Source organism: Lonchura striata, chromosome 30, assembly GCF_046129695.1.
Source record: "Lonchura striata isolate bLonStr1 chromosome 30, bLonStr1.mat, whole genome shotgun sequence".
Taxonomy (NCBI): Eukaryota; Metazoa; Chordata; class Aves; order Passeriformes; family Estrildidae; genus Lonchura; species Lonchura striata.
Genome location: NC_134632.1, coordinates 4,832,089 through 4,854,915, shown reverse-complemented (window position 1 = coordinate 4,854,915; position 22,827 = coordinate 4,832,089). Strand labels below are relative to the sequence as shown.

The 22,827-nt window shown below is 54.7% G+C and overlaps 2 protein-coding genes and 1 long non-coding RNA gene across 3 annotated transcripts in view; all 3 read right to left on the bottom strand.

Annotated features, from left to right (window-relative positions):
- LOC110473441 (complement receptor type 1) overlaps positions 1-2,360 on the bottom strand; it is a 30,755-nt gene extending 28,395 nt beyond the window's left edge. The window contains 5 exon segments of the mRNA XM_077789024.1: positions 101-283; positions 414-593; positions 760-942; positions 1,507-1,686; positions 2,288-2,360. Of these exon segments, the coding sequence (XP_077645150.1) occupies positions 101-283; positions 414-593; positions 760-942; positions 1,507-1,686; positions 2,288-2,360 (799 nt within the window).
- Positions 2,361-7,820: 5,460 nt separating this feature from the next.
- Positions 7,821-12,663, bottom strand: CD55 (CD55 molecule (Cromer blood group)). The gene is made up of 8 exons (XM_077789023.1): positions 12,579-12,663; positions 11,102-11,293; positions 10,417-10,608; positions 10,129-10,225; positions 9,875-9,960; positions 9,426-9,626; positions 8,106-8,165; positions 7,821-7,888 (listed from the first exon to the last, which is right to left on the bottom strand). Exons 1-8 carry the CDS (start codon positions 12,661-12,663, stop codon positions 7,821-7,823), a joined length of 981 nt encoding a protein of 326 aa, XP_077645149.1.
- A 2,338-nt stretch (positions 12,664-15,001) lies between these two features.
- Positions 15,002-17,093, bottom strand: LOC116184500 (uncharacterized). The gene is made up of 3 exons (XR_004149258.2): positions 17,074-17,093; positions 16,149-16,250; positions 15,002-15,289 (listed from the first exon to the last, which is right to left on the bottom strand). It is a non-coding gene; the product is annotated as an uncharacterized LOC116184500 (long non-coding RNA).
- Between the last annotated feature and the right edge of the window lie 5,734 nt (positions 17,094-22,827).

Here is a 22,827-nt window from a genome sequence, read left to right as displayed (position 1 = left end):
TCTCACTGAAGGTCTCAGTGGATTTGATGAGGTATTTGATGTCCCCTGTGCTCAGAGCCACACTGAGTGTGTCCCCTGCTGGGACAGAGCCCAGACTCACCTTCACAGCGGGGACGGGGCTGGCTCCAATTCCCCGATGCTCTGCAGGACACAGCGGCATTTCCAACCAGGTAATAGCCAGGATCGCAGCTGTACCTTACAGACATTCCAGCGGTAAAAAACGCTTTGTCCTGGCCGTTGTGTTTTCCATTGGCCACCTCCGGGGGCATCGGGCACGGCCGGACTGCGGGAGGGAAATGGAAATTCAGCTCAGAGGAAGAACGGGGAGCGAGGGGAAGGCAGGCAGAGTGATGCTGCACGGATGGGCTCAATCCCTGCCTGCACCCCCGTTCCTGAGCAGCAGCTGCACTCACCCCTCTGGCACACGAGCACCGGCGGGTCCCAGGTGCCCCCGGGCTGGCACCGAGCCTCGTCAGAGCCCTCGGCTGCATAACCGGGGTGGCAGTCGAAGTGCAGGGTCTCTCCAGCTCTGTAGGTGCTCTGCGCGTTGTGCACCTTCCCATTCTGCACCTCGGGTGCCTGACAGCCGATCGCTGCGGGAGCGGTGAGAGCATCCTTTAAACTTCGCTGCATCAGCCGGACCCTGCACACCCAGAGCCCTTCCCTGCCGTGCCCTCAGTGCCCTAACCCCCCTGCTCTGCTCCTCCAGGACACCCGGCACCCTTCCTGCCCCCCGGCCCAGGAGGGGCACCCACCCACCTCGGCAGCGGGGCAGGGGCCGGCTCCAGAGCCCGGAGTCGGCGCAGGTGATGGACGCATTGCCGAGCAGCTCAAAGCCCTGCCGGCAGCTGTAGGACACGGTCACGCCCCGGGAGAAGCTGCCCGAGGAGTGCCCGCTGTGCAGCCCGTTGGCGATGCTCGGTGGCCGAGGACATGTCACCTCTGCAGAGGGAGGGAAAGAAAGCGTCCTGTGGCTGTGCTCTGTGCTGGTTTGCGTGCTGCTGGCACAGCTCGGGGAACAGCAGGGTGATCTCTGAATTCTGCTCTGCCTTCCGTTTGCTGGGTCAAGGCTTTAGTTCTCTCAAGGTGCAGCTGCACCTGAAAGAAATTACTGCCAGTAATGAGAGTCCCGACAGGACTGCGGGCACATCACGGGATTTGGGAAGGATCCACACTGACGTGGAAGCAGCGAGCAGTTGTGATTACTTTCCATTCCACAACGGAGGTGAAATTGCCCCACACCTGCCCAGGAGCAGTGTCAGAAATCCCCCGGGATCCAGCTCCTGCCATCCCACGGGGTTCTCTTCTCCCCATCCCTCTCGGAGCCCCAGGCAGGGCACAGCCTCCCCATGTCCCACCCAGCGTGTCCCACGTTTCTCTGCCAGCCAAGCTTGGGAAGCGCAGCCAGGACAGATCCATCCCGGCTCTGCCTTTGCAGTGAATGTGAGAGGAAGCAGGAGGGAGGTTCCCCGCGGCCGGCGCTGCTCCCGGCGCTGGGACACTCACCCTTCTTGCACTGCGGCAGAGGGGGGTCCCACCTGGAGGCAGCCCCGCAGGTGCTGCTGCGGGGGCCCCGCAGGGTGTAGCCCGGGCTGCAGGTGACGCTCACGGTGTCCCTCGTCCGGTAGTAATAGCGGCGAGGGGACACGGTCCCGTACCACACCCGTGGGAACGGGCACAGGGCAGCTGGGCAGGGAGAAGGGAAATGCTGCCCTGCACTGCTGCAGCGTGTCTGTGCAGCCCGGTGCCCACGAGCAGGGGGGGCTGCAGCTGGGGTGGGGGTCCCTGGGGAGCAGGACCCTCCCTGTGCTCCTCAGGGACCCCGCTGCCCCCTCAGCTGCCAAAATCTGCGTGTCCAGGGTTTCACGTCAAACAGCCAGCCTTTCCTGGCCTTTCTGCAGGCTCTGAAGCCCCTCCTAAGGGCCCGACCCCACCCGGGAAAACACGGACAGGGCAGCCCAGGACTGACCCAAAGGCACCCCAGGGATCTGTGCTGTGCCAGGGGGCTGGGGAAGGTGCCCAGCCTGGGCTGGGGGTGCCAGCTGTGGCTCTGATGATGTGCCAGCTGTGGCTCTGATGACCCCAGAGGGTCTCTGCCATCCACAGAGGAGCTCGGGGGCTCTGTGATGCCGAGGGCTCCGTGATCCCTCTGCTCTGGGACCAGGGCAGGGCTCCCGTTTGCCTCCGCAGGGAAGAGCCCGGGGATCAGCGAGGAGAGCCCAGCGATGAGGAGCAGGAGGCTGTGGGAGGAAGGCCCCAGGGGAGCAGAGCTGCTGCTCTGCCTTACCTTGAGCCCCGGGCGCGGTGCTGAGGAGCAGAGCGGAGCTGCCCAGCAGGCAGAGGCTGAGGATGGGCACCATCCCTGGCAGTGGCAGCTCCCGGGGGCACGGGGCAGATATGGGCACCCCAGTTCCCCCCACTGCCCCCGTGGGAGGAAGAGACGCTGCTGGGGGACTTCCCAGGCCTGTGGGACAGGAACCAGAGGATTCCCCAGGATGTGCAGGCACAAGCAGCACCCCGGGGAGGCTGCAGGTGCCCCAGGCTGCTGCTGCTGCTGGTGGTTTTGGCAGGGGAGGGTGTGCAAAGAGGGGTTAAGAAGGGCTGGGTGCAGGCAGAGGTGCTGTAGGTGCAGAGAGCCCCAGGGGACGGTGGTGGCACCTGAGGGACACGGCACAATTCACCTGCCCAGGGATGGGATGGAGTTCCCTCCTCTCGTAAAAAAGGGACCAGCTGGGGACACAAATCCTCCTGACCTGACCTGGGCTCATCCCTCCCCACTGGCAGGAGGAATAAACCCCCAGCCAGGACTTTTGGATGGAGGAGCAGCCCCAGCAGCTCCAGATCCCCAGCTGACATAGGTGACACTTCCTGGGCCTAAAGCAGGCAGCAAGACATGAACTGCTCGAGTCCTTTAATCTCATTTATTGACAGAGATCTTCCAATACTTACAAATCCAACATTCACTCTTCACAATTGCACTTGGTCATTTGTACGCAGATTACAAAGAAGAATGATGTACAGTTGATTACAAAGACAGTAAATAAACTCTCCATAATGGTAAATTTTGGTGACCACACCTGTAAACAATATTTCAGCATTCACAATTCCTTTCATTTGGTAGTGAGGGGGGTAATTCCAATCTGATCCCCAAATCACATGTTAAATAATTTGAAAAGAAATCACTTTGGGCTATGCAGTAGGATTAAATGTGCTAGGATTAAAAGAGCAAAACCAAACACAACCCAGAGCTGCGAGGTTTTAGGTTTTATTTTGTCCATTTAGTCACTCACACGGCTTATGTGAGAGAGAAATAAAAATAGCCAGCAATGTGCGAGTGCTTGTTCTGCAAGGCTGAAAAAACAGGATCTGCAGTGCCCCTGTGGCAGCTGAGCGGGACAGTGCTCTGCTGGGAAGGGAGAACTTGGGGGTCTGTCTGGAACAGGGCTGATGTGTGCATGGAAATGGTTATTTGTGGGTTTCCTTCTTATCAGAGGCGTGTTCCTGCTAGCAGGGGAGAATGGAGAAACCAAAGGTCTGTCGTAGACATATTTTGGATGGTTCCTGTTCCCAGCGTGAATCTTGAGAAGCTCCCAGATGAGTGATTTACCTCTGCAGCAGACAAAACCCCAAACCTCAGCATTTTGCTTTACCAGCAGCTGAAACTCTGAATGCCTCAGGTTTAGGCAATCAAAATTCCACCACAGTGGTGTTTCCCTTCTAAACAAGAAATCTTCCAGTGTTAACTCCATTTTATGACACCTCTTCAGCTTGCCCAGTGATCTTTAGCCAGCTGAGTTACAGCCAGGCAAGGACAGCAATGCCTCAGTGGCCTTTCCATCAGCCAGAGAAATCCAGGGCATTTTGCCACATGGTCCCTCCCTCGCCTCTCTCCACACTCACACACATCCTCAGCACAGCCACGAGTGGGTCAGGGCAGGCAGGATGAAAACAAAGTGCCCAAAAGCTGTGGGGCTGTGTCCTGCTCCCCACAGAGGATTTGGCTCCGTGTCCATCTGCACCTACCTGGGATGAGAGCAAGAGCTGTCCCCAGCCCTGCCACGGGCAGGGCAAGAGCCCCAAATCCTGCAGGACAAGGTCAGGGGCTGCACTCCGTGGTCCTGGGGGTCTCTCCCAGCCCTGAGCACGGGGTGGTTTCCAGTGCTGTCAGTTCTCAGAGGTAACTCACACATCCCCCTGGGATCAAAGCTCGCTCTCAGGAGGACATTCCCTGCTCATCCTCTCAGCAGGGGCTGCATTTCCCACCTCAGGACCCTTCAGAGCCCCCTGAACCCAACCCCAACCAGGCTCAGGGTTCCCTCAGTGGTGCTGAAGAACCCAAAACACGGGGGACCCCAAGCACAGGAATTTCTCCAGCTTCCTCTCTGGCAGCAGGAAAGTCTTTGGCATCTCCGTGGCTTCACTCAGGGAGAGCTGCCCTGAGTTCTGAGCAGCATTCCAGAAGTTCTGAGCAGAATTCCAGAAGTTCTGAGCAGAATTCCAGGTGGCTCCCAAACCACTCCAGTCCCACACAGCAGTGCCAGGGTTTTTTTCCTGGCAGTCACTGCTTCAAGGCCACTTTCTCAGGAGGGAAAAGCAGAGCACTGCCCCATCTCCCTCATCACAATTCCCAGGAAAGCTCAGGCACTGGACACCAGTGCAACAGCAGCAATTAAATGAGCAGAAGCAGTTAATGAACTTGATTACATGTGGTAAAGAATGAGAGTGCAAAATCATTTAAGCCACTCTATGTGCAAGCAGATGACCATGTCAAACCATGTTTATCTGTTTTTTCACATGAATTTGCCTCTGTCAATGGTGACTCTGTTAAGGAAGACTTGATTAGTATGAAATAATATGAAATAATAATATGAAATAATAATATTAAATAATAATAGTAAATAATAATATTAAATAAAAGATGAAATAATAATATGAAATAAACCCCAGACCAATATTCTTTATTTTATATTCCTTTTATTTACAAAACAGTTTTATTATAAATACTGTAAATTTTGTACTTTTGTCTGCACGCTAGGAAAATAACCTCGTTAAAAAGAAGTCATTTAAGAAATACAAATAAATCTTGTAAGATTGTGCAAAGAGGAAATTCTTTTCCTTGAGCAAAGAAACATTTAGTGACGTTTTAAAGTCTCGCTTTAAGAGCTGCAAAAATACTTTGTTCATACAAAAATAAACAAAAAAAAGTGGTCATTAAACCAACACAGAGGTGGGTTTGACGAATGTTTGTTTTTTCTGCCTCCTTGCCAGCTCAGGTGAAGTCGCTTTATTGCACTCAGAGCTGAATCCCTGCCGGGCTCCCCTTCCCTCCTCAGCTCCCGGATTTTTCCTGCACCGGGAATCCAGCGGGAATCAGGGGGAGCCCCTGGGCCGGGGGATGGATTGAGGAGCCCCCTGCCCCTGCCCAGGGACCCCGGGTGTTTGGGGGGCAGCTCCTACCGTGGGTGCCAGGCGCTGGGGCTGGCACAGGTGAGCGTGGCTGGGCACCGAGCACACGGGGCACAGGTGGCAGCCGGGGCTGTGCAGAGGGACCAGGTGGGCCGGGGTGCCCTCCCCGGCCAGGGGACACACGGGGCTGCTGGCCGTGTCCCCCTGGACAAGGAACAGGAGCTGCCTGTCCGTGCAGGGCGGGCAGACGGGGCCCTGGGGGCTGTGGGGACAGAGGTGAGGCTGAGTCCCTGTGACAGGACCTGTCACCCTCCAAACCACCCTGCACAGGCTCCAGCACCCACAGAAGCTGCTTTCCGTCACCATTTCCCTTTGTGAGCTCCAACAGGATGCAGAGCTGGACCAGCTCCCCCACGACTGGGGCTCACAGCCAGCGGGACAGGCACTCACAGGAATAAATGGAAAAACCCCGAAGCAAATGCAGCAACAAGGAGTTCACACTTCCCAAAGCCAAAGCAAGCAGATGCACATGTCAAACCATGTTTATCTGGTTTTTCATACGAATTTGCCTCTGTCAATGGTGACTCTGTTAAGGAGTCAAGCTGAGAATGCACCAGATTCACAGAAGATAAATAAATAAACTGAGCAAACAGCTTTACCTTACCACTGCTCTGGCCCCAAACCTTACCTTGCCACAAGCAAATGAACCACACCCACAGGTGGGAAAAGCACTGGGCAGTGGGTGCGAAGAGGTTCTGTAGGGTCTCACCTGGGCTCTTTGCTGCTCAGCCAAAACCAGAGCTCCAAAGAGCACGAGGTGAGCACAGCTGAGGAGCACAGGCTGCTCCAGAGACACCCAGGGAAACCTCACAAGCATCATCTGAATAAAGCCCACCCAGTTCCACATCTCTGCTTCAGCAGGCACCACACTTCCACCCTGGCACAGGGGGAGTAGCCAACATCCACACGCTGCACCTACTTTTATTCTAAGCTGGGCAGCGACCTCTCAGCTTGGAGGGCACTGGGCACACGCTGCAGTGCTGACAGGAGCTGGACAGGAGCTGCCTGCACTCACCCCTCATCCTGCCACTCCCCCGGTGTCACAGCACTGCTGCCACCCTGGCCAGTGTGGGCACGGAGCCAGCTCTCACAGATGGGGCAGACGTGGTCACTGTGGAGAAGAACGTTGAGGATGTGCACTGAGAGTGTGGCTGTGCCTTCCAGGCCGTGGTTCTGGGGCTGGGAACAAGCTGGGACAGTGGGAGGTGTCCCTGCCCATGGCAGGGGGTGGGATGGGGTGAGCTTTAAGGTCCCTTCCAACCCAAACCATTCTGGGGTTCTCTGATAAGCACAGTTCTACTCCATTCTGAAATTTGCTGATTTTGTCCATGCCCGCTGTGGCACCTGGGTATTTTTAGGTGGAAGGCTGACCTTTTGTGGTCCATGGGCTGCTCTGCCTCACTCCACCACGGAGCAACTTCTGCTGTGCCATCTGCCCTCAGCACATCCACAGCTTTGGCAGGAGAGCTGAACACAGAGAGTGAGAGAGAGAAAGAACACAGCCTGGGTGTGTGGCCTTCCAAAAACACCGACTGCCCAACAGTTCCCTAACATCAAATCCTTGCTCCTGCTAAAACAGGAACCACACAAATTCCAGCTGCAAAACTCACTTTATCCACATAAAAATGCTTCCTCCCCCTTTGCCCTTGTTTTCCTCCCCTCAGCAGGGCAGCAGGACCGTACCTGGTGCCCGCCGCGCTCTGGCTGTCCCCGTCACCGACGCTGGGCACCGAGTAGGTGCGGGGTTTTTGGGGCTGGGAGCTCAGCCAGTGCTGGCAGGTGGCACAGCCGTGGTGGCGTGGGGGCTCTGAGAGAGGGGCCAGGTCACCGTGGAGCTGCTCCTCACAGCTGGGACACGCGTGGCAGTTCCCTGTGTGGCTGTGGGTGAGAGAGACGGGGCAAATCCGCCCAGATTGCAGCCAGCAAACCCCAAACCCTCCTGTGCAGCACCCTTTGGGCAGCAGGGTGCTCATCGTGGCATTTCAAAGTCAAAAAGTGCTCAAAGATCTTTGGCACAGGTGAGCTCAGCAGCAGTGAGACCCCTGGCTATAGTCAGAAGTCTGGCACAAGTTTTTGGGCAGGTGAACAAGCAAACCTACCAAAAATAGGAATTCCAGGGCTTGGGCTGCTTCTTGTCATCTGTAACCTCTGGGTGCATGGCTGCATCCCTTCCCTTCTTCTCCTGCTTTTGTAAATTCACATTATAAGAGCTGGAGAGACAGAAAAGGGGAAATTTGTAGAATAAAAAGAAACTTCACAACACGGAAAAATCATGCTAACCATGCAAATATACTGAAGGCATAAGGTTTGAAAGGAAAAATGCCCAGGGAAAGTTATGATTTTCAAGGGGCAGCTTACTGCTTTTCACTCTCTTTCCGTCTCATGATGATACCAGCTACAAATCCAAGGGCTATTGGGGGAGCTAACAAAGAAGGGAGAGTGAAATCAACCATTGACTCCAGGTATTTAACAGCAAACAGCTTTGGGGTAGGAAAATACATTTTAAATTTTAAGCTTCTTACCAATGCAACTCGGAATGAGGATGCTTGCTGGGGAGGAAAATAATGAAAAGGATGTTAAAAATACGAAGGCCAAAATGTGGTGCAATTAACAGGACTTCTAAGAAATGGAGTTCTTACCCAGCCAGTAAGGATTGTCTTCTGAGGGCTTGGTTTGGTTTGCCTCTGCTGTGGTTTTAACTAGGGAGAGACAAAGGAAAACCACTCAAAATATGATTTTATATGGTGTTCAACTTGCACATAATATATAAAATAATTCAGAGAGGAGTAGACATCACACAGGCAGGTGACTTGTGCATCTCAGGCTGTGGCAGGGACCTGTTGTGCCACTCCAGGCCTTAAGGACAGAGGGGATTCTGCTGTTCCACTTGGCTTTGTTGCCTGGGTGTTGCTGGACACGAGACATAAATAAACCCTTTCTCAGTTCCCTCCAGCAGCTTTGCAGTCACTGATAATTTCACACATTTTTCATTACAGTTCTGCCCGTTCCTCTTGAAAATGTAAAACCGTGTCTGGTTGTGCTGCTGGTGCTCCTCAGCAGAGCCTGGCACCTTGTGCTGCTGCCCTGGAAACCAACCCTGCAGAACGCCCGTGCAGACAGGATGGGGCCAGGAGAGATACCAGCCCAGCAGGGGATGGTGCTGGGGAAGGGGATGGTGGAGCAGGGGATGGTGGAGCAGGAGATGGTGAGAGGGGATGGTGGAGCAGGGGATGGTGAGAGGGGATGGTGGAGCAGGGGATGGTGGAGCAGGGGATGGTGAGAGGGGATAGTGGAGCAGGGGATGGTGGAGCAGGGGATGGTGAGAGGGGATGGTGAGAGGGGATGGTGAGAGGGGATGGTGAGAGGGGATGGTGAGAGGGGATAGTGGAGCAGGGGATGGTGGAGCAGGGGATGGTGAGAGGGGATGGTGAGAGGGCATGGTGAGAGGGGATGGTGGAGCAGGGGATGGTGAGAGGGGATGGTGAGAGGGGATGGTGAGAGGGGATGGTGAGAGGGGATAGTGGAGCAGGGGATGGTGGAGCAGGGGATGGTGAGAGGGGATGGTGGAGCAGGGGATGGTGAGAGGGGATGGTGGAGCAGGGGATGGTGAGAGGGGATGGTGAGAGGGGATGGTGGAGCAGGGGATGGTGAGAGGGGATGGTGAGAGGGCATGGTGAGAGGGGATGGTGGAGCAGGGGATGGTGAGAGGGGATGGTGAGAGGGGATGGTGAGAGGGGATGGTGAGAGGGGATAGTGGAGCAGGGGATGGTGGAGCAGGGGATGGTGAGAGGGGATGGTGGAGCAGGGGATGGTGAGAGGGGATGGTGGAGCAGGGGATGGTGAGAGGGGATGGTGAGAGGGGATGGTGGAGCAGGGGATGGTGGAGCAGGGGATGGTGAGAGGGGATGGTGAGAGGGGATGGTGGAGCAGGGGATGGTGGAGCAGGGGATGGTGCTCACCCCGGCAGGCGGGCGGGGCCCCGCTCCAGGTGCCGCTGTCGCCGCTGTCGCCGCCCGCGGTGCAGCGCAGCGTGTCCTGCCCCACCAGCTCCAGCCCCGGCTCGCACCTGTAGGTTGTGACGGAGCCCAGCACAAAATCCTCCGAGCTGTTCCCGCTGTGCTGCCCGTGGGGGATGGCTGGAGGAGGGGGACAGGAAATAACTGCGGGAGAAAGAGGAAAGAACTCAGGGGGTGAGCCCTGGGAAGCTCTTCGCAGCAGGCACTGCTTCTGTCAGGCTTTCACAGGCAGCAGGAACCTGTGATGCTCCTGGGGACTCCCTGCTGGTGACAGCAGCTGTCCCCTTGCAGAGATGCTGACCTGACTTCACTTAGTGAAGTAAACCAAAAATTTGGAATTTTTAAGTTGGAATATTTGGTTTTTCTAGCCAAGCACTGGACAACTTACTCACCCTGACAAACTGGAAGAGGACTCCAGACAGCTTTGTCTCCTTCTAGGAGACACATGATGGAAGGTGATGCTCCCTTTAATCTGTACCTGTGGGGGCAAAAGGCACATCCCAAAATCAGCTGTTGCCACCAACCGAGGATGTGTCACCACAGAGGTGCTGAGGACTCCGCGTGGGCAGAGCCCCACGTCCCAGCTCACACCCCAGTGACTCTGGCCAGGCAACTGGGAGGCAGTGGGCAGGGGCTTCACACTCACCCCCGGTCACAAACCACACTGGCTGTTGCACCCAGCTGATGATCTTCTAGGATAACTTGGCCATGTTCTGGACTGGCTGGAACGCCACAAGATTTAACTATAAAAGAATGAGATTATCCTTAGGACACTATTGAAGCTGGGAAAAACCCCACAGGCTTAGTTTCTATGGCAATATGGCAATTAATGGTATTTCAAGCTAAATGTCATTAGAGAAGAGCGATTTTAAAGTACAGGTGTGGCACTTGGAACACCGCGTTGGAGAGAATGAAATAACATGGAGACACTCACTCTGACACAGTTTAGGGACTTCTGTCCACGTTAAGTTGTCCAGGCAGGTGCTGGTGGGGGGCTGGGCCGTGGTGTTTTCATAACCTTGGAGACAAATGTACCTCACCGTGGTGTTAACGGCGTAAAAATTCTGCATTTTATCTTCTGGTGATATCGCAGCAAATGACACAGATCTGGGTCTGGGACAGCTGCCTGGCCACCACAGAGACACCCAAAATGGATGGTTACAGAGAGAACATAACAATGGTTTGCTTTCAGCTGCAAACATAAATCCGAGTGGGCAGGAGCCTCACTGAGCACGCGGATACCCCGGGCAGTGCCCTTCTCCTCCCTGGCCACTTCCACCAGGGAATTGTCTGAGGTGGGAAAGTGCAGCCAGTTCTCACTGGAGAAGCTTCCAAATCCCCAAAACCAAACCTCCCTGCCTGGTTAACCCTTTGGTCACCCAGCGCTCTGCCCCTGCACTCCTTCCCCTTTTCCATGCTCTTCCCAAGCTGTTCCTGTTTTCATTGACGCACAAGTGCCACAAGGGCCTCGGTGGAGCGCAGGAAAAAGGGGCAGCAAGCGAAGTGGCCAAACCACTTCATCCTGTGTGACGAGGAGGCCCCTGAGGCGGCGATTGCCAAAGCTGTGGGTGTTTCCACAGGCAGCCCGCACCCTCCTTGTGTCAGGACGGGAAACTCACGGCCGCAGAACTCCGGCAGGCTGGACCAGAGCGAGTTCGACAGGCACCGGATGGTGTCAGGGAGAAGAGGGAGCTTGGTGTAACCCGGGAGGCAGCTGAAGGTCACTGTGGAGCCCACACTGAAGCTCTGCTGCTGTTTGGTGTCCCCTCGGGGCTCGGCGTGGCTGATATTTGGCAGCGGCCCGCAGTCCCCTGTGGGAAAATAAACGGGGATTTAGCGGGGCTCCTGCTGCTGCTTTTGTACCCTGGGCAGGGCACACACGGAGCCGGTGGGAAAGGGCGGCACAGGGAGCACAGACAGGGGCAGGGATATGGGGCACACATGGGGATTTGGGGCACACGGAGCACACTCAGAGCACACTCAGAGCACACACACAGAGCACACACTCAGAGCACACACACAGAGCACACTCAGCGACAAAAGGAGCACACAGAGCACACAGGGAGCACTCAAGGAGCACAAACACACATGGAGCACATGCACATGGATAACACACACTGCCATGGATAACCCACGCTCTCATAGATAACCCACACTCCCATGGATAATCCGTATTCCCATGGATAACTCACATTCCCATGATAGCACACGGCTCACACACTCCCATTAATAACCCACACTGCCATGGATAAGCCATGCTCCCATGGATAACACACGGATCCCACACTCCCATGAATAATCCACAGTGCCATGGATAACCCACATTCCCACGGATAACCCACATTCCAATGGATAACACACAGATCACACACTGCCATGGATAATCCACACTGCCATGGATAACCCATGCTCCCACAGATAACCCACGGTCCCACGGATAGCACACGGATCACACAGATTCCCACGGATAACCCACACTCCCAGGGATAACCCACGCTCACACGGATAACCCACACTCCCATGGATAACCTACGCTCACACGGATAACCCACACTCCCATGGATAACCCACGCTCCTATGGATAACCCACACTCCCATGGGTAACCCACACTCACACAGATAACCCACGCTCCCATGGATAACCCACGCTTCCACGGATAACCCACGCTCCTATGGATAACCCACGCTCCCAGGGATAACCCACACTCCCATGGATAGCACATGGATCCCATGCTCCCATGGATAACCCACGCTCCTGTGGATAACCCACACTCCCAGGGATAACCCACACTCCCATGGATAGCACATGGATCCCATGCTCCCGTGGATAACCCACGCTCCCAGGGATAACCCACACTCCCATGGATAGCACATGGATCCCATGCTCCCACGGATAACCCACGCTCCCGTGGATAACCCACGCTCCTGTGGATAGCACACGGATCCCATGCTCCCGTGGATAACCCACGCTCCCGTGGATAACCCACGCTCCCGTGGATAGCACACGGATCCCACACTCGCGCACCCCACCCGCGGCACGCACGGAGCGCCCAGCCCGGGGCTCCCCGCAGCCCCCACCCCTCCGCAGGGGCTCACCCCACGCCGCGGGCAGCAGCAGGAGCAGCGGCAGGAGCAGCGGCAGCAGCAGCGGCAGCAGCGAGCGGCGGCGGCCGGAGCCCATCGCGGCTGCCCCGGGACTGCGCGGGCAGCGCGGCCACTCCCGCGGGGCCGCTCCGAGCTCCGCGGGGCCCCCGCCCGCCGCTCCCGGCCAGCCCGGCTCAGCGGAGCTCAGCCCGGCTCCGGGAAGGCTCTGACGAAAGCCGTGAGCCCGGCGGGGAGCGGGGCTGGGTGTGGGACGCGCGGTGCCAGCCACGCCTGGCATCCCCTGGAGCGGCTGGCCGGGAACCGCTGCCTCAGCCTCTCCTTCCCTGCCTCCCCCGGCACCTTCCAGGAAAGACTCCCCTCCCTCCAAAGCTGCCAAGTCACAAAGGAAAAGAAAATACCCAAACCAAAGAGGGCAGGAAGGGCAATGTGTCCGAGGGCAGCCGGCAGCAGCCGACCTGCACCTTCCTGTTTCCCCTTGTTATCCAGGAAACAGCGATGTTTCCACTGAGCAGCACACTTTTACTTTAGTATTTTTTTTTTTTATCTCCACTTTATTTTCCTTTCCAATTTCCACTTTATTTTCCTTTCCAATTTAAGCTCCAATCAGACGTAACAAAGGCATTTGCAATGAGACGCAGAGGTGTTTTCCTAAGGAAGGAATCCAGCACCTTGGATAACATATTCCTTGTAAATGCTTCCTTGTAAACACGACGACAAATCCCACGGAGATGCCTCGGCTGCATTTTTACAGCTCACCGGCCTGAGTGGGGATGGTGGCTGCATAAGGCAAAAGGAATCTGTTAACAGGCAGAAAAAACAAACCACCTTTAAATTCTGGGGAATTCTGCATTAGCTTAGGGCAGTGACCTTGGCACGGGGCAGGAAGATGCTGAAAAGTATTTGGCAAAGATGCGCGATGCTGAGCCCCCGCAGGGAGTGGCTGCGCTCACAGAACCACGAGCTGCAGCTTCAGCTCGGTGAAACGCCCTTGCTCACAGGCTGAACCTTTGAGCCGGGCTGTTTCTGCTTGAGGAGGGAACAGGAGAGGTCTGTGCCCCCTGCCCGGGCACCGGGCTCAGCCCTGCCCCTCTGCACCCGCATCTGCTGCCCCGTTTGCCGCAGGAGCTGGAGGAGCCGCGGCTCCTCCCGGGCGGCAGCTGAGCCCGCGATAGCAGCTCCGGGCCTGCCTGGCCACCGAGGGCCACCGGCTTTATCTGCCCGGCCACCTGCCACCCTCCCGCAGCGCAGGAATCGGCCCCAGGGAGGGGGCCGGCAAAACCTGCCAGCAAAAACTGCGCTGGAGCTTTCGGCATTTCCACAGGAACTCAGCCTCAGCTCCCAAAACCTCCTGGGACCGAGCCGTGGGTCTGCCTGGGCTGAGCCTGAACTCCCAAAACCTCCTGGGACCGAGCCCTAGGTCTGCCTGGGCTGAGCCTGAACTCCCAAAACCTCCTGGGACCGAGCCCTGGGTCTGCCTGGGCTGAGCCTGAACTCACAAAACCTCCTGGGATGGAGCCCTGGGTCTGCCTGGGCTGAGCCTGAACTCACAAAACCTCCTGGGATGGAGCCCTGGGTCTGCCTGGGCTGAGCCTGAACTCCCAAAACCTCCTGGGACCGAGCCCTAGGTCTGTCTGGGCTGAGCCTGAACTCCCAAAACCTCCTGGGACCGAGCCATGGGTCTGCCTGGGCTGAGCCTCAGCTCCCAAAACCTCCTGGGATGGAGCCCTGGGTCTGCCTGGGCTGAGCCTGAACTCCCAAAACCTCCTGGGACCGAGCCCTAGGTCTGCCTGGGCTGAGCCTGAACTCCCAAAACCTCCTGGGACCGAGCCCTGGGTCTGCCTGGGCTGAGCCTCAGCTCCCAAAACCTCCTGGGATGGAGCCCTGGGTCTGCCTGGGCTGAGCCTGAACTCCCAAAACCTCCTGGGATGGAGCCATGGGTCTGCCTGGGCTGAGCCTCAGCTCCCAAAACCTCCTGGGACCGAGCCGTGGGTCTGCCTGGGCTGAGCCTGAACTCCCAAAACCTCCTGGGACCGAGCCCTGGGTCTGCCTGGGCTGAGCCTCAGCTCCCAAAACCTCCTGGGATGGAGCCCTGGGTCTGCCTGGGATGAGCCTCAGCTCAGGGGCTGCAGGGCTCAGTCTCGGGGTGGCTGAACAGGATTAGGGGAGGTTTAACTTCAGCTGCCTTTCCAGACCACTTCCCACACATTCCTGCTTTCCTCCGTTACTACTTTTTAAAAATATGTAGCCAAGTTTAAATTGCTGTGGATGGCATTTAGAAAATAAATGTTCAGTGATAAAGAACTGACAGAACACTGAATCTGAGCTCTGCCAGGATATACCTTAAACCTTCTTGAAAAAGAGAATAAAATGTGATGAGAAAACAGCAGGAGAGTTGAATTCACAGAGTGCCCTTTATAAACAATTACCATTTATTACTAAATAGAAATAAAAGCCCAGAAAGTCTTTGGGAGTTTTAGGTGTTTACAGGATAAAATTGGGGTAGGCAGCCGAAAGAGCACACATGACTTTTCCAGTCCCTCTGTGGCAGGGTGACAACGCTGGGGAGGATATTTAGGAGTTGTGTTTCTGGGTCTGTGCGTGGTTGACGTGCTCACTGAGCTGCCTCCCTCCCTCTGGAAAGCAGAAGTGGCTCCTTGGCGTTACGAGATCAGAGCTGCCCGGCCCACACTGGCTTTATCTTCCTGTGGTAGAAATAAAAACTGCAAGGAACTCCGGGCTGATACAAGAAGAAGCTTTTGCTAAAGAAAAGGCTTAAACCACTCAAGATATAAAGATTAAACAGTGTAATATCCCAAGTACCGTGGTTTCCTAAAAGAAATGAGCTAAACTCGGCAGGACAGGGAAGTCCTTGCTTTGCTTTTCCCTGCTGGCAGCTGGACCCACAGCTGGATCCCGCAGCCAGGAATTGCAGGGAAGTTAAGGGAGCAGCTCAGCCCCGCGGGGAGGCTGGGGCTGTGTTTAGGGTTTGTTGTGGTGTTGCCAGCGAGGAGAAAACCTGGAAACACAGCGTCAGGCTGGGCGGGACAGCCGGGGAATCCTGCAGCAGCTCCGGCGCTTTCTGGGACAGCACAGCCTCCCAAACCCTGGTGGGATCGGCAGGAATCACAGCTGGCTCGGGATGCTGGGAGGCAATCCCTGAGAGGAAAGCTCAAACGGGAGGAGCAAATGTGGAAATCAGCTAATGCTTTTAGGAAAAATTTTCCATCGATTTCCTGGAATGTTAAAACATCATCTTTAAAAGATTGCATCTTATAGGTGGGACAGACCTGATTTAGCTCATCCTTTACCTTAAAGCAAGGTGAAAGAGTCCTAATAAGTGTGACCACTTCTGGAACAGATCAGGAATGGTAAAAGATTTTCTGGTTTTGACCCAAAAGACAAAACTCAGGGATGGGAAAACTCAGTTTAACCCTGACACCAGAGAAACACTTTTCACCATCCCCTAATTGGATTTTGAGACCCTCTGGTGGGTGTTGTGTCTTCCTCACTTACAGTGACACAACTGCAGCTCCCAGCACTTCCCACAAAGCCACCACTCACCCTTTTCATGGATGAAATGAAATTATCCTCTGCAGCGGGTGGGGAATTTGGAGGGCCAGAACTTCCACCACGTCCAGCTCCTCCTGGCTGTGCATGAGCTCCCTGTGGGGAGCAAGGTTGGCATCAGCACCTCGGAGCCCTGGCACTCTCAGGGCTACGTGGTACAAAGTCCTCTCTTGCTTTTCAGAATGCCCAAATAATGAGTTTAAAAAAATAAATCTGTGTTAACATGAAGGCAAGGAGATAATTGATAAATTAAAATGCATTTCAGACAAAGCAAAGCTTTTTATGAGAATAGGAGGTCGGTGCAGTCAAAGCTGAGCTGTGAAGCAGATGCCCAACCAGCAAAAAATATAAATTATACAGAGAAAACTTACAGAAGAAAAGAACATGAAAAGAAACCCCACTCACTTCCACAAAATGATGGAAATTTGGGCCATTTTAACTTCTGAAAGCAGCCAGGTGGGGGAAGGACCCCCATGTACTTTGGAGGACACATGGATCCTTTGCTGAACACAGAATGGGATTTTGGGGATTTGTACAAAGGTAGCACGAATCTGAACTCTGAGACAGCCCAGTTCTTGCTCACTGAAGAGAAATATGGAGGGAAAAAATGAAAATTCCAGGTTTTGGGGATGGGAATAACCAGGAAGCGCCGCTGATGCTGTTGTCCCTCCAGGACTGACCTGGTTTCCTGAGGAAAGAGGATTGGGAGGGGGAGATGGTGTTTTGGAGAGCCTTTTTGTGGAGGCTGAGCTTCCTCTCCCACGTGAGAACCTTTTTAGAGGGCTGCCTTCCATTGCCCTGGCGACCTGAGGAAACAGAATTCCCGGGGTGACATCCACAGGGCGGCCTTTCCTAGAAATATAGGATAAAGGAGCAAAAGCAGGGGGATGTGGTTCAGTGCGGAGCCACTCGAACTCACTTTTGGGAGGAGCTCTCCCCTCCGCGGCTTTTGCTCCGAGTCCGGGAGCTGAGCTTTTCTCTGGGCACAAAGAGGGAGAATTGCTCGGGCCACTCCTCCTTCCCCCAGCCCGCCCAGCCCCTGCCCAGCTCTGCCTTTTTCCCTTCAAAATGTCCTTGCGACTGACATTTGACCCCTCCTGCACTTCCTACCCGCAATATTTTAAGCTGGTTCACCCTGAATACCAAACTAATACTAAATACTAAGTAGGAAATAATGAGTAATTAATGCTAAGGAATAAATATTAAGCAATAAGCGCTAAGTAATAAAGAGTAAACAGTAAATGGTAAGCAGTAAACAATAAACATTAAATAATAAATAGTACATAATACATAAACTTAATTAATACATGCTAAAAATAAATACTAAAATAAATAAAAAATTAAATTAAAAATTAAAATTAAATTTAAAAATAAAATAAAAAATAAAAAATAAAAAATAAAAAATAAAAAATAATAAATAAAAATAAAAAATAAAAATAATAAATAATAAATAATAAATAATAAATAATAAATAATAAATAATAAACAATAAACAATAAATAACAAATAACAAATAACAAATAACGAATAATAAATACTATCTGCCACTGAACTGGGATGAAACCACCTTTGCACTCAGGCGTGGCTCCGCTCCAGACCCCGCTGGTTTTGTCCCTGCTCCCACACTGGATGCTCCCATTCCCAACCAGCTGGAATTTGGGATCACAGCTGTAGGTCACCGTGGAGTTATAAGGAAAAATCTCAACGCCTTCCCCATCGTGTCTCCCGTGGCTGATTGGAGGGGGTGGAGAGCAGGTAATTACTGCAGGAGGGAAGGACAATGTGTTTGCTAAAATCTTGGGTTTTAATAAAAAATACAAAATGTTTGAGTCTGCCTAAGGTTCTTGAGGATTAGCACTGGACAGTGCAGGTGGCTAAAGCACTGCTGCCTGCCCCAGTTCTCTCTGGTTTGTTCCCCAAGTGTTTCTCTTCTCACACTTTTCTCCCTCTCTTTATTTGCCACAACAAATAACCAGCAGCTTGCCACGCTCAGGATTCCTGGAAATCTCACCCCATCCCCTTCCGTCATGACAAAAATGTTGATTTTGAGGGAACAAAGCTGCTGAAATAGCAGCAGAATGGGCATTTCTCAGCTGTGCCCTTGGGGACAGATCAGCCACAGAGTAGCAACAAAAACAATCCAAAGAGAGGTTTGGACTGGACATCGGGATGCAGGATCTGCTGGGGTGAAGTAAAAAGGTTTAACCTCACAATTTAAGATGAATCTCACATTCACAAGTTGGAAGTTTGCTCCATTCAACATCGTTTCCTTTCAGCTGGCACCAGATGATATTATTCCCAACTAATTTGTACCTAAAATAAATGAGAGAAAATCGGGAATGTTTCCCACCCACCTCCAGTAGGAGCATGACCAGGAGTGCAGGAAAGGCAGCTTCAAACAAGCAGTGATGCTGACACTGCTGCTTAACAGAACTGCTGTCAGGATCTGTGTTCATCTATTTTGGGTGTTCTCTGCTCTGACGCTGCATTTCCCAGGGCAGGGAAGGGAGAATTCGGAGCTGAGGCTGGCAGAATTCTCTGGGAATGCCAGACAGGGCTGAGCTGAGGGATGGATTCCCACAGGGATTTGCTGGCTCAGGGCTCCATCCCTGCCTGCTCCTGGCCCACAGCAGGGCTGGGATTGCCCCGTCCCCATCCAGGACCTTTCCCTCGCTGCTGTCACCTCGGGGTGAGGTGACACGGGAGGAGCCACTGCGACAGTGGGAGGTGTCCCTGGATGAGTTTTAAGGTCTCTTCCAACCCAATCCAGTCTGGGATTCTGGGATTCAGATGGATCCTCCATGTACTCCAGGAGCAGCAAGGGGCAGCAGGGATGAATCCATATTTAATTAAAGTGGCTTCTGCATGGTTTTTGTGTTCTGACAGCTGACACCTTCTCCATTCTGAATCACCCTCCTGTGCAGAAACCCTCAGCATCTGGCCAGGATGGATAATATCTGATCTAACTTACATGAGCAACAGAATCCTCCACCCTGAAGTGGGTTTCCAAGGTTTAGCTCAGCCCCAGCAGGGTGGGACACGCTCTTGTTTCCTCCAATTACATCCCAGGGGAGAGACAAAACCCCTCTGCTGCATTTGGAGCTGGGCAGCACCAGCCAGATGATGCCAGCTGCTTCCTGCTGGGAGGGAGGAACTCTGGCTGCAGTGGCAAGAGATTAAAATGTCAGGGCTGTTCACTGCATTTGGGCCCTGATTGAAAGCAGGCAGCAGCCATGAGTCAGCTCCTGACTGTGGAAATTGTGCTTCACTGCACTTTTCCAGCTGAACTTTAATGGATTTTAGAAATCCCAATGTAACCCCTTTTTTTTTTTTTCCAATATATCTCAACTATCTTAAGCTGAAATATTTTGCATAACTTGTATTGAAGTCTAGAGTTATCAGCTGAGAGTACAACCAGCTGCTCCTGTTGGGATGGACACTCAGAGCTCCTCTGGGTGGCACTGGGAGGAAAATGTGACCCTGAATCCTGAGCCTGGTGGCCTCCCTCCAGCTGTGTGCCCCTCTGGAGCCGTGTGCCAGCACTCACCCACGCTCACAGAACACTTCCACTCGTGCTCCCAGCTGCAGGTCCAGGAGGGGCCCCATCCTCCCCCCGGGCAGCGCTCCCGGGGTGCCACAGGACCTCCCTGGGGGCACAAAAAAGGCTGAATGGGACACGAGACACAGGCTTGGAGGGGTATTCCCAAAGATTCCGGAGAATTTTACTCCGTGGGCATCACAGCCAGGCTGGCAGGAGCCAGACTCAGCTGTAGGGCAAGGTAGGGATCCCACAGTGCTCCACACCTACAGAAGGGTTTCCATCTCAGTGGATTGGAAACTCGACTGTGAAAAAATATTCCTGTCACATCACCAGTCTCAATATTCCATGGTGAGAATTCTTTGCCTTCATGTTGAGGTTCAGTGCTAGAACAGCAAATGGGGATTTGTCCCCTGCCTGTGCCATGTCCCACTGAAAACATCTTTAGGACCTCAAAAAGGTTGGAAAAGACCTCGAAGATCACCGAGCCCAACCAAACATTCCCTAGCATGAAAATCAAACCAGACCCATTAATACCAGCAGAAAAAACAGAAAGAACATCACTGATCTTCTGCTGTTCAACCTGAAATAGGAATGACAAGGATTATCCACCCAATTTCGTGTTAATGGAGCTGTTGGGATGATAATGACCAGGGCTGCATTTTGGGATGCAGGTTGGGAGCAGCCAGAGCTGCTTTTTTGGGGTGTGGGGGCAGCAGAAATACTCACTCCTGCACAGCTCAGCAGGTTGTGACCACGTCAGGTTCTCGAGGCAAGTGCTGGAGGGGGAACTCGCCGAGGTGTTCTCGTAGCCGGGCCGGCAGACGTAGCTCACGTTGGTGCCAACAGAGAAGAAATTCCTCCTCTCATCCTCCTTGGACAGGGCAGCAAACCTCAGCCTGGTTGGGACAGAGCAGCTCCCTGGCAGCCAAGGAAAGGACAGAGCTGCCCACCAGGAGCTGCCCAAATACTCCCCAGGACCACAGGGATGTCTGGAGAGCTCCTGGTGCCCGTGGCAGGTGAATTCGGGTTCCTTGCCAGGCTGCCAACCTGCAGCAGGCACCAGAGCGGGGATGGAGGGGCACTTGGAGCCTGGGGAGGGGTCAGCAGGACATGGGGAGCACATGCAACGGGCTGGGGGGCACAGGAGTCCCCAGCCCCGACTGAGCCCTCTGCCAGCCCTGAGGCCACCAGCAGCTGCCAGGGGACAGAGATAGCGCCAGTGCAGCGGGTTTGTGCCCTGGACAGGGACAGGGACAGGGACAGCGCAGCGGGTTTGTCCCCTGGGCAGGGACAGGGACAGTGCCAGCGCAGGGCAGCCAGCAGGAGGGACAGGGATGCCACCCCGGGCCGTGTTTCGGGTACAAAGGAGGGTATTTACGGCCGCAGGGATCGGGCAGCCGGGACCAGATGTCGCCAGGCAGGCACTCCATGGTGTCCGGCAGCCCCGGGATCCTGCGGGCACCCTCGGCGCAGGTGAACACCACCCTGGATCCCACCGGGAAGCTGCTGGAGCTGCTGGAGGGCCTGGAGTGGGTCATGGCAGGAGGGGGCCCGCAGTCACCTGCGGCAGGAGAACATCTCCTCAGGTGAGGAGCCCCTTCTCCATCCCCTTCCCTGCCCCAGGAGTGTGGCTGGGATGGCCCAGCCAGGACAGGCACCAGCCAGGGCTGGATCTGGGACAGCACTGACCCCAGGCTTGGGGGTAGCATCCCCAGGTGTCCCTGGTCCTTCCCACACCCCGTACTCACCACAAGCCTCAGGAATGCTGAGGAGCCCCAGCACAGCCAGGAGCAGCACAGGGTGGCCAGAGGCTGCCCCACAGCCCGGGGGGCCGGGGGGTCCCCCCCATCCTGGTGCTCCAGCCTTCATTGCAGCGAGTGCTCTGCTCCTTGTCCCCGCTGCCTGCCAGGGCTGGGAGGGGATGCGCCGCAGGCTCCACCAAGCCTCTGCAGCCGGGGACACCCACGGAGCTGAAATCTCCGTCAGGAACACGGCGAGCAGCCAGGGTGGGGAGAACTGTCACTCACAGGCTCGGGGAGAGCCTCCTGGTCCTCCTGCCCCAAGCTCCTTATTTGTACTGAGGCTGGCAGTGAGCAATGAGCAGCAGAGTTTTTCCAAAACTACGATCCCAGAGAAGAAAAATCCCCGTTCAGCCCCAAGCTGCATCCAGGGTAGGAAACACCTCCTTAGTTATTTGCTGGCAGGTAACGCACCACAGATGTGCTGTCAGCACAGTCCGTCAAGCAAAGAAAAGCATTTTCCTTCTCGTTTGCTGTATTTCCCTTTAATTGCCTGACTCCTGGTAATGAGGAACGGCTGTGAGCAGCCACATCTGCATCTCCATTAATGCTGTGACATGTCCCGAGTGACATCAGCCAGGGCAGCGGGTTTGTCCCCGGGCAGGGACGGTGCCAGCGCAGTACCAGCACCACGGGCACCGGCCCCAAACCTGTGTCCCCCCGAGCCCGTGTCCCCCTGCCTGGCCCCTGTGCTGGTGTCCCCTGGGAAGAGCCATCGGTGCCAGGGGTGGGTGGGACATGGCAGGTTGGTCACTGCCCCCAGTCGGGGCTGCCCGGCCACTTGCTGGCCTTTGGGGCTGCTTGCACAAGGGATGGATGGATGGATGGATGATGGATGGATGGATGATGGATGGATGGATGGATGGATGGATGGATGGATGGATGGATGGATGGATGGATGATGGATGGATGGATGATGGATGGATGGATGGATGGATGGATGGATGGATGGATGGATGGATGATGGATGGATGGATGGATGGATGATGGATGGATGATGGATGGATGATGGATGGATGATGGATGGATGGATGGATGGATGGATGGATGGATGGATGGATGATGGATGGATGGATGGATGGATGGATGATGGATAATGAATGGATGGATGGATGGACAGATAGATGGACAGATCCACGGATGGATGGATGGATGGACAGATAGATGGACAGATCCACAGATGGATGGATGGATGGACACTGCAGCTCTGTGCCAGGGATGCAGCCGAGCCGGGCACTAGCCGGGGGCTCCTGGGGCCGATGGGAGCCGGGGCCGCGATGCTGCGGTGCAGCGAGTGTGCCACCTAGTGCTGCTGCATCCCAAATCTGCATCC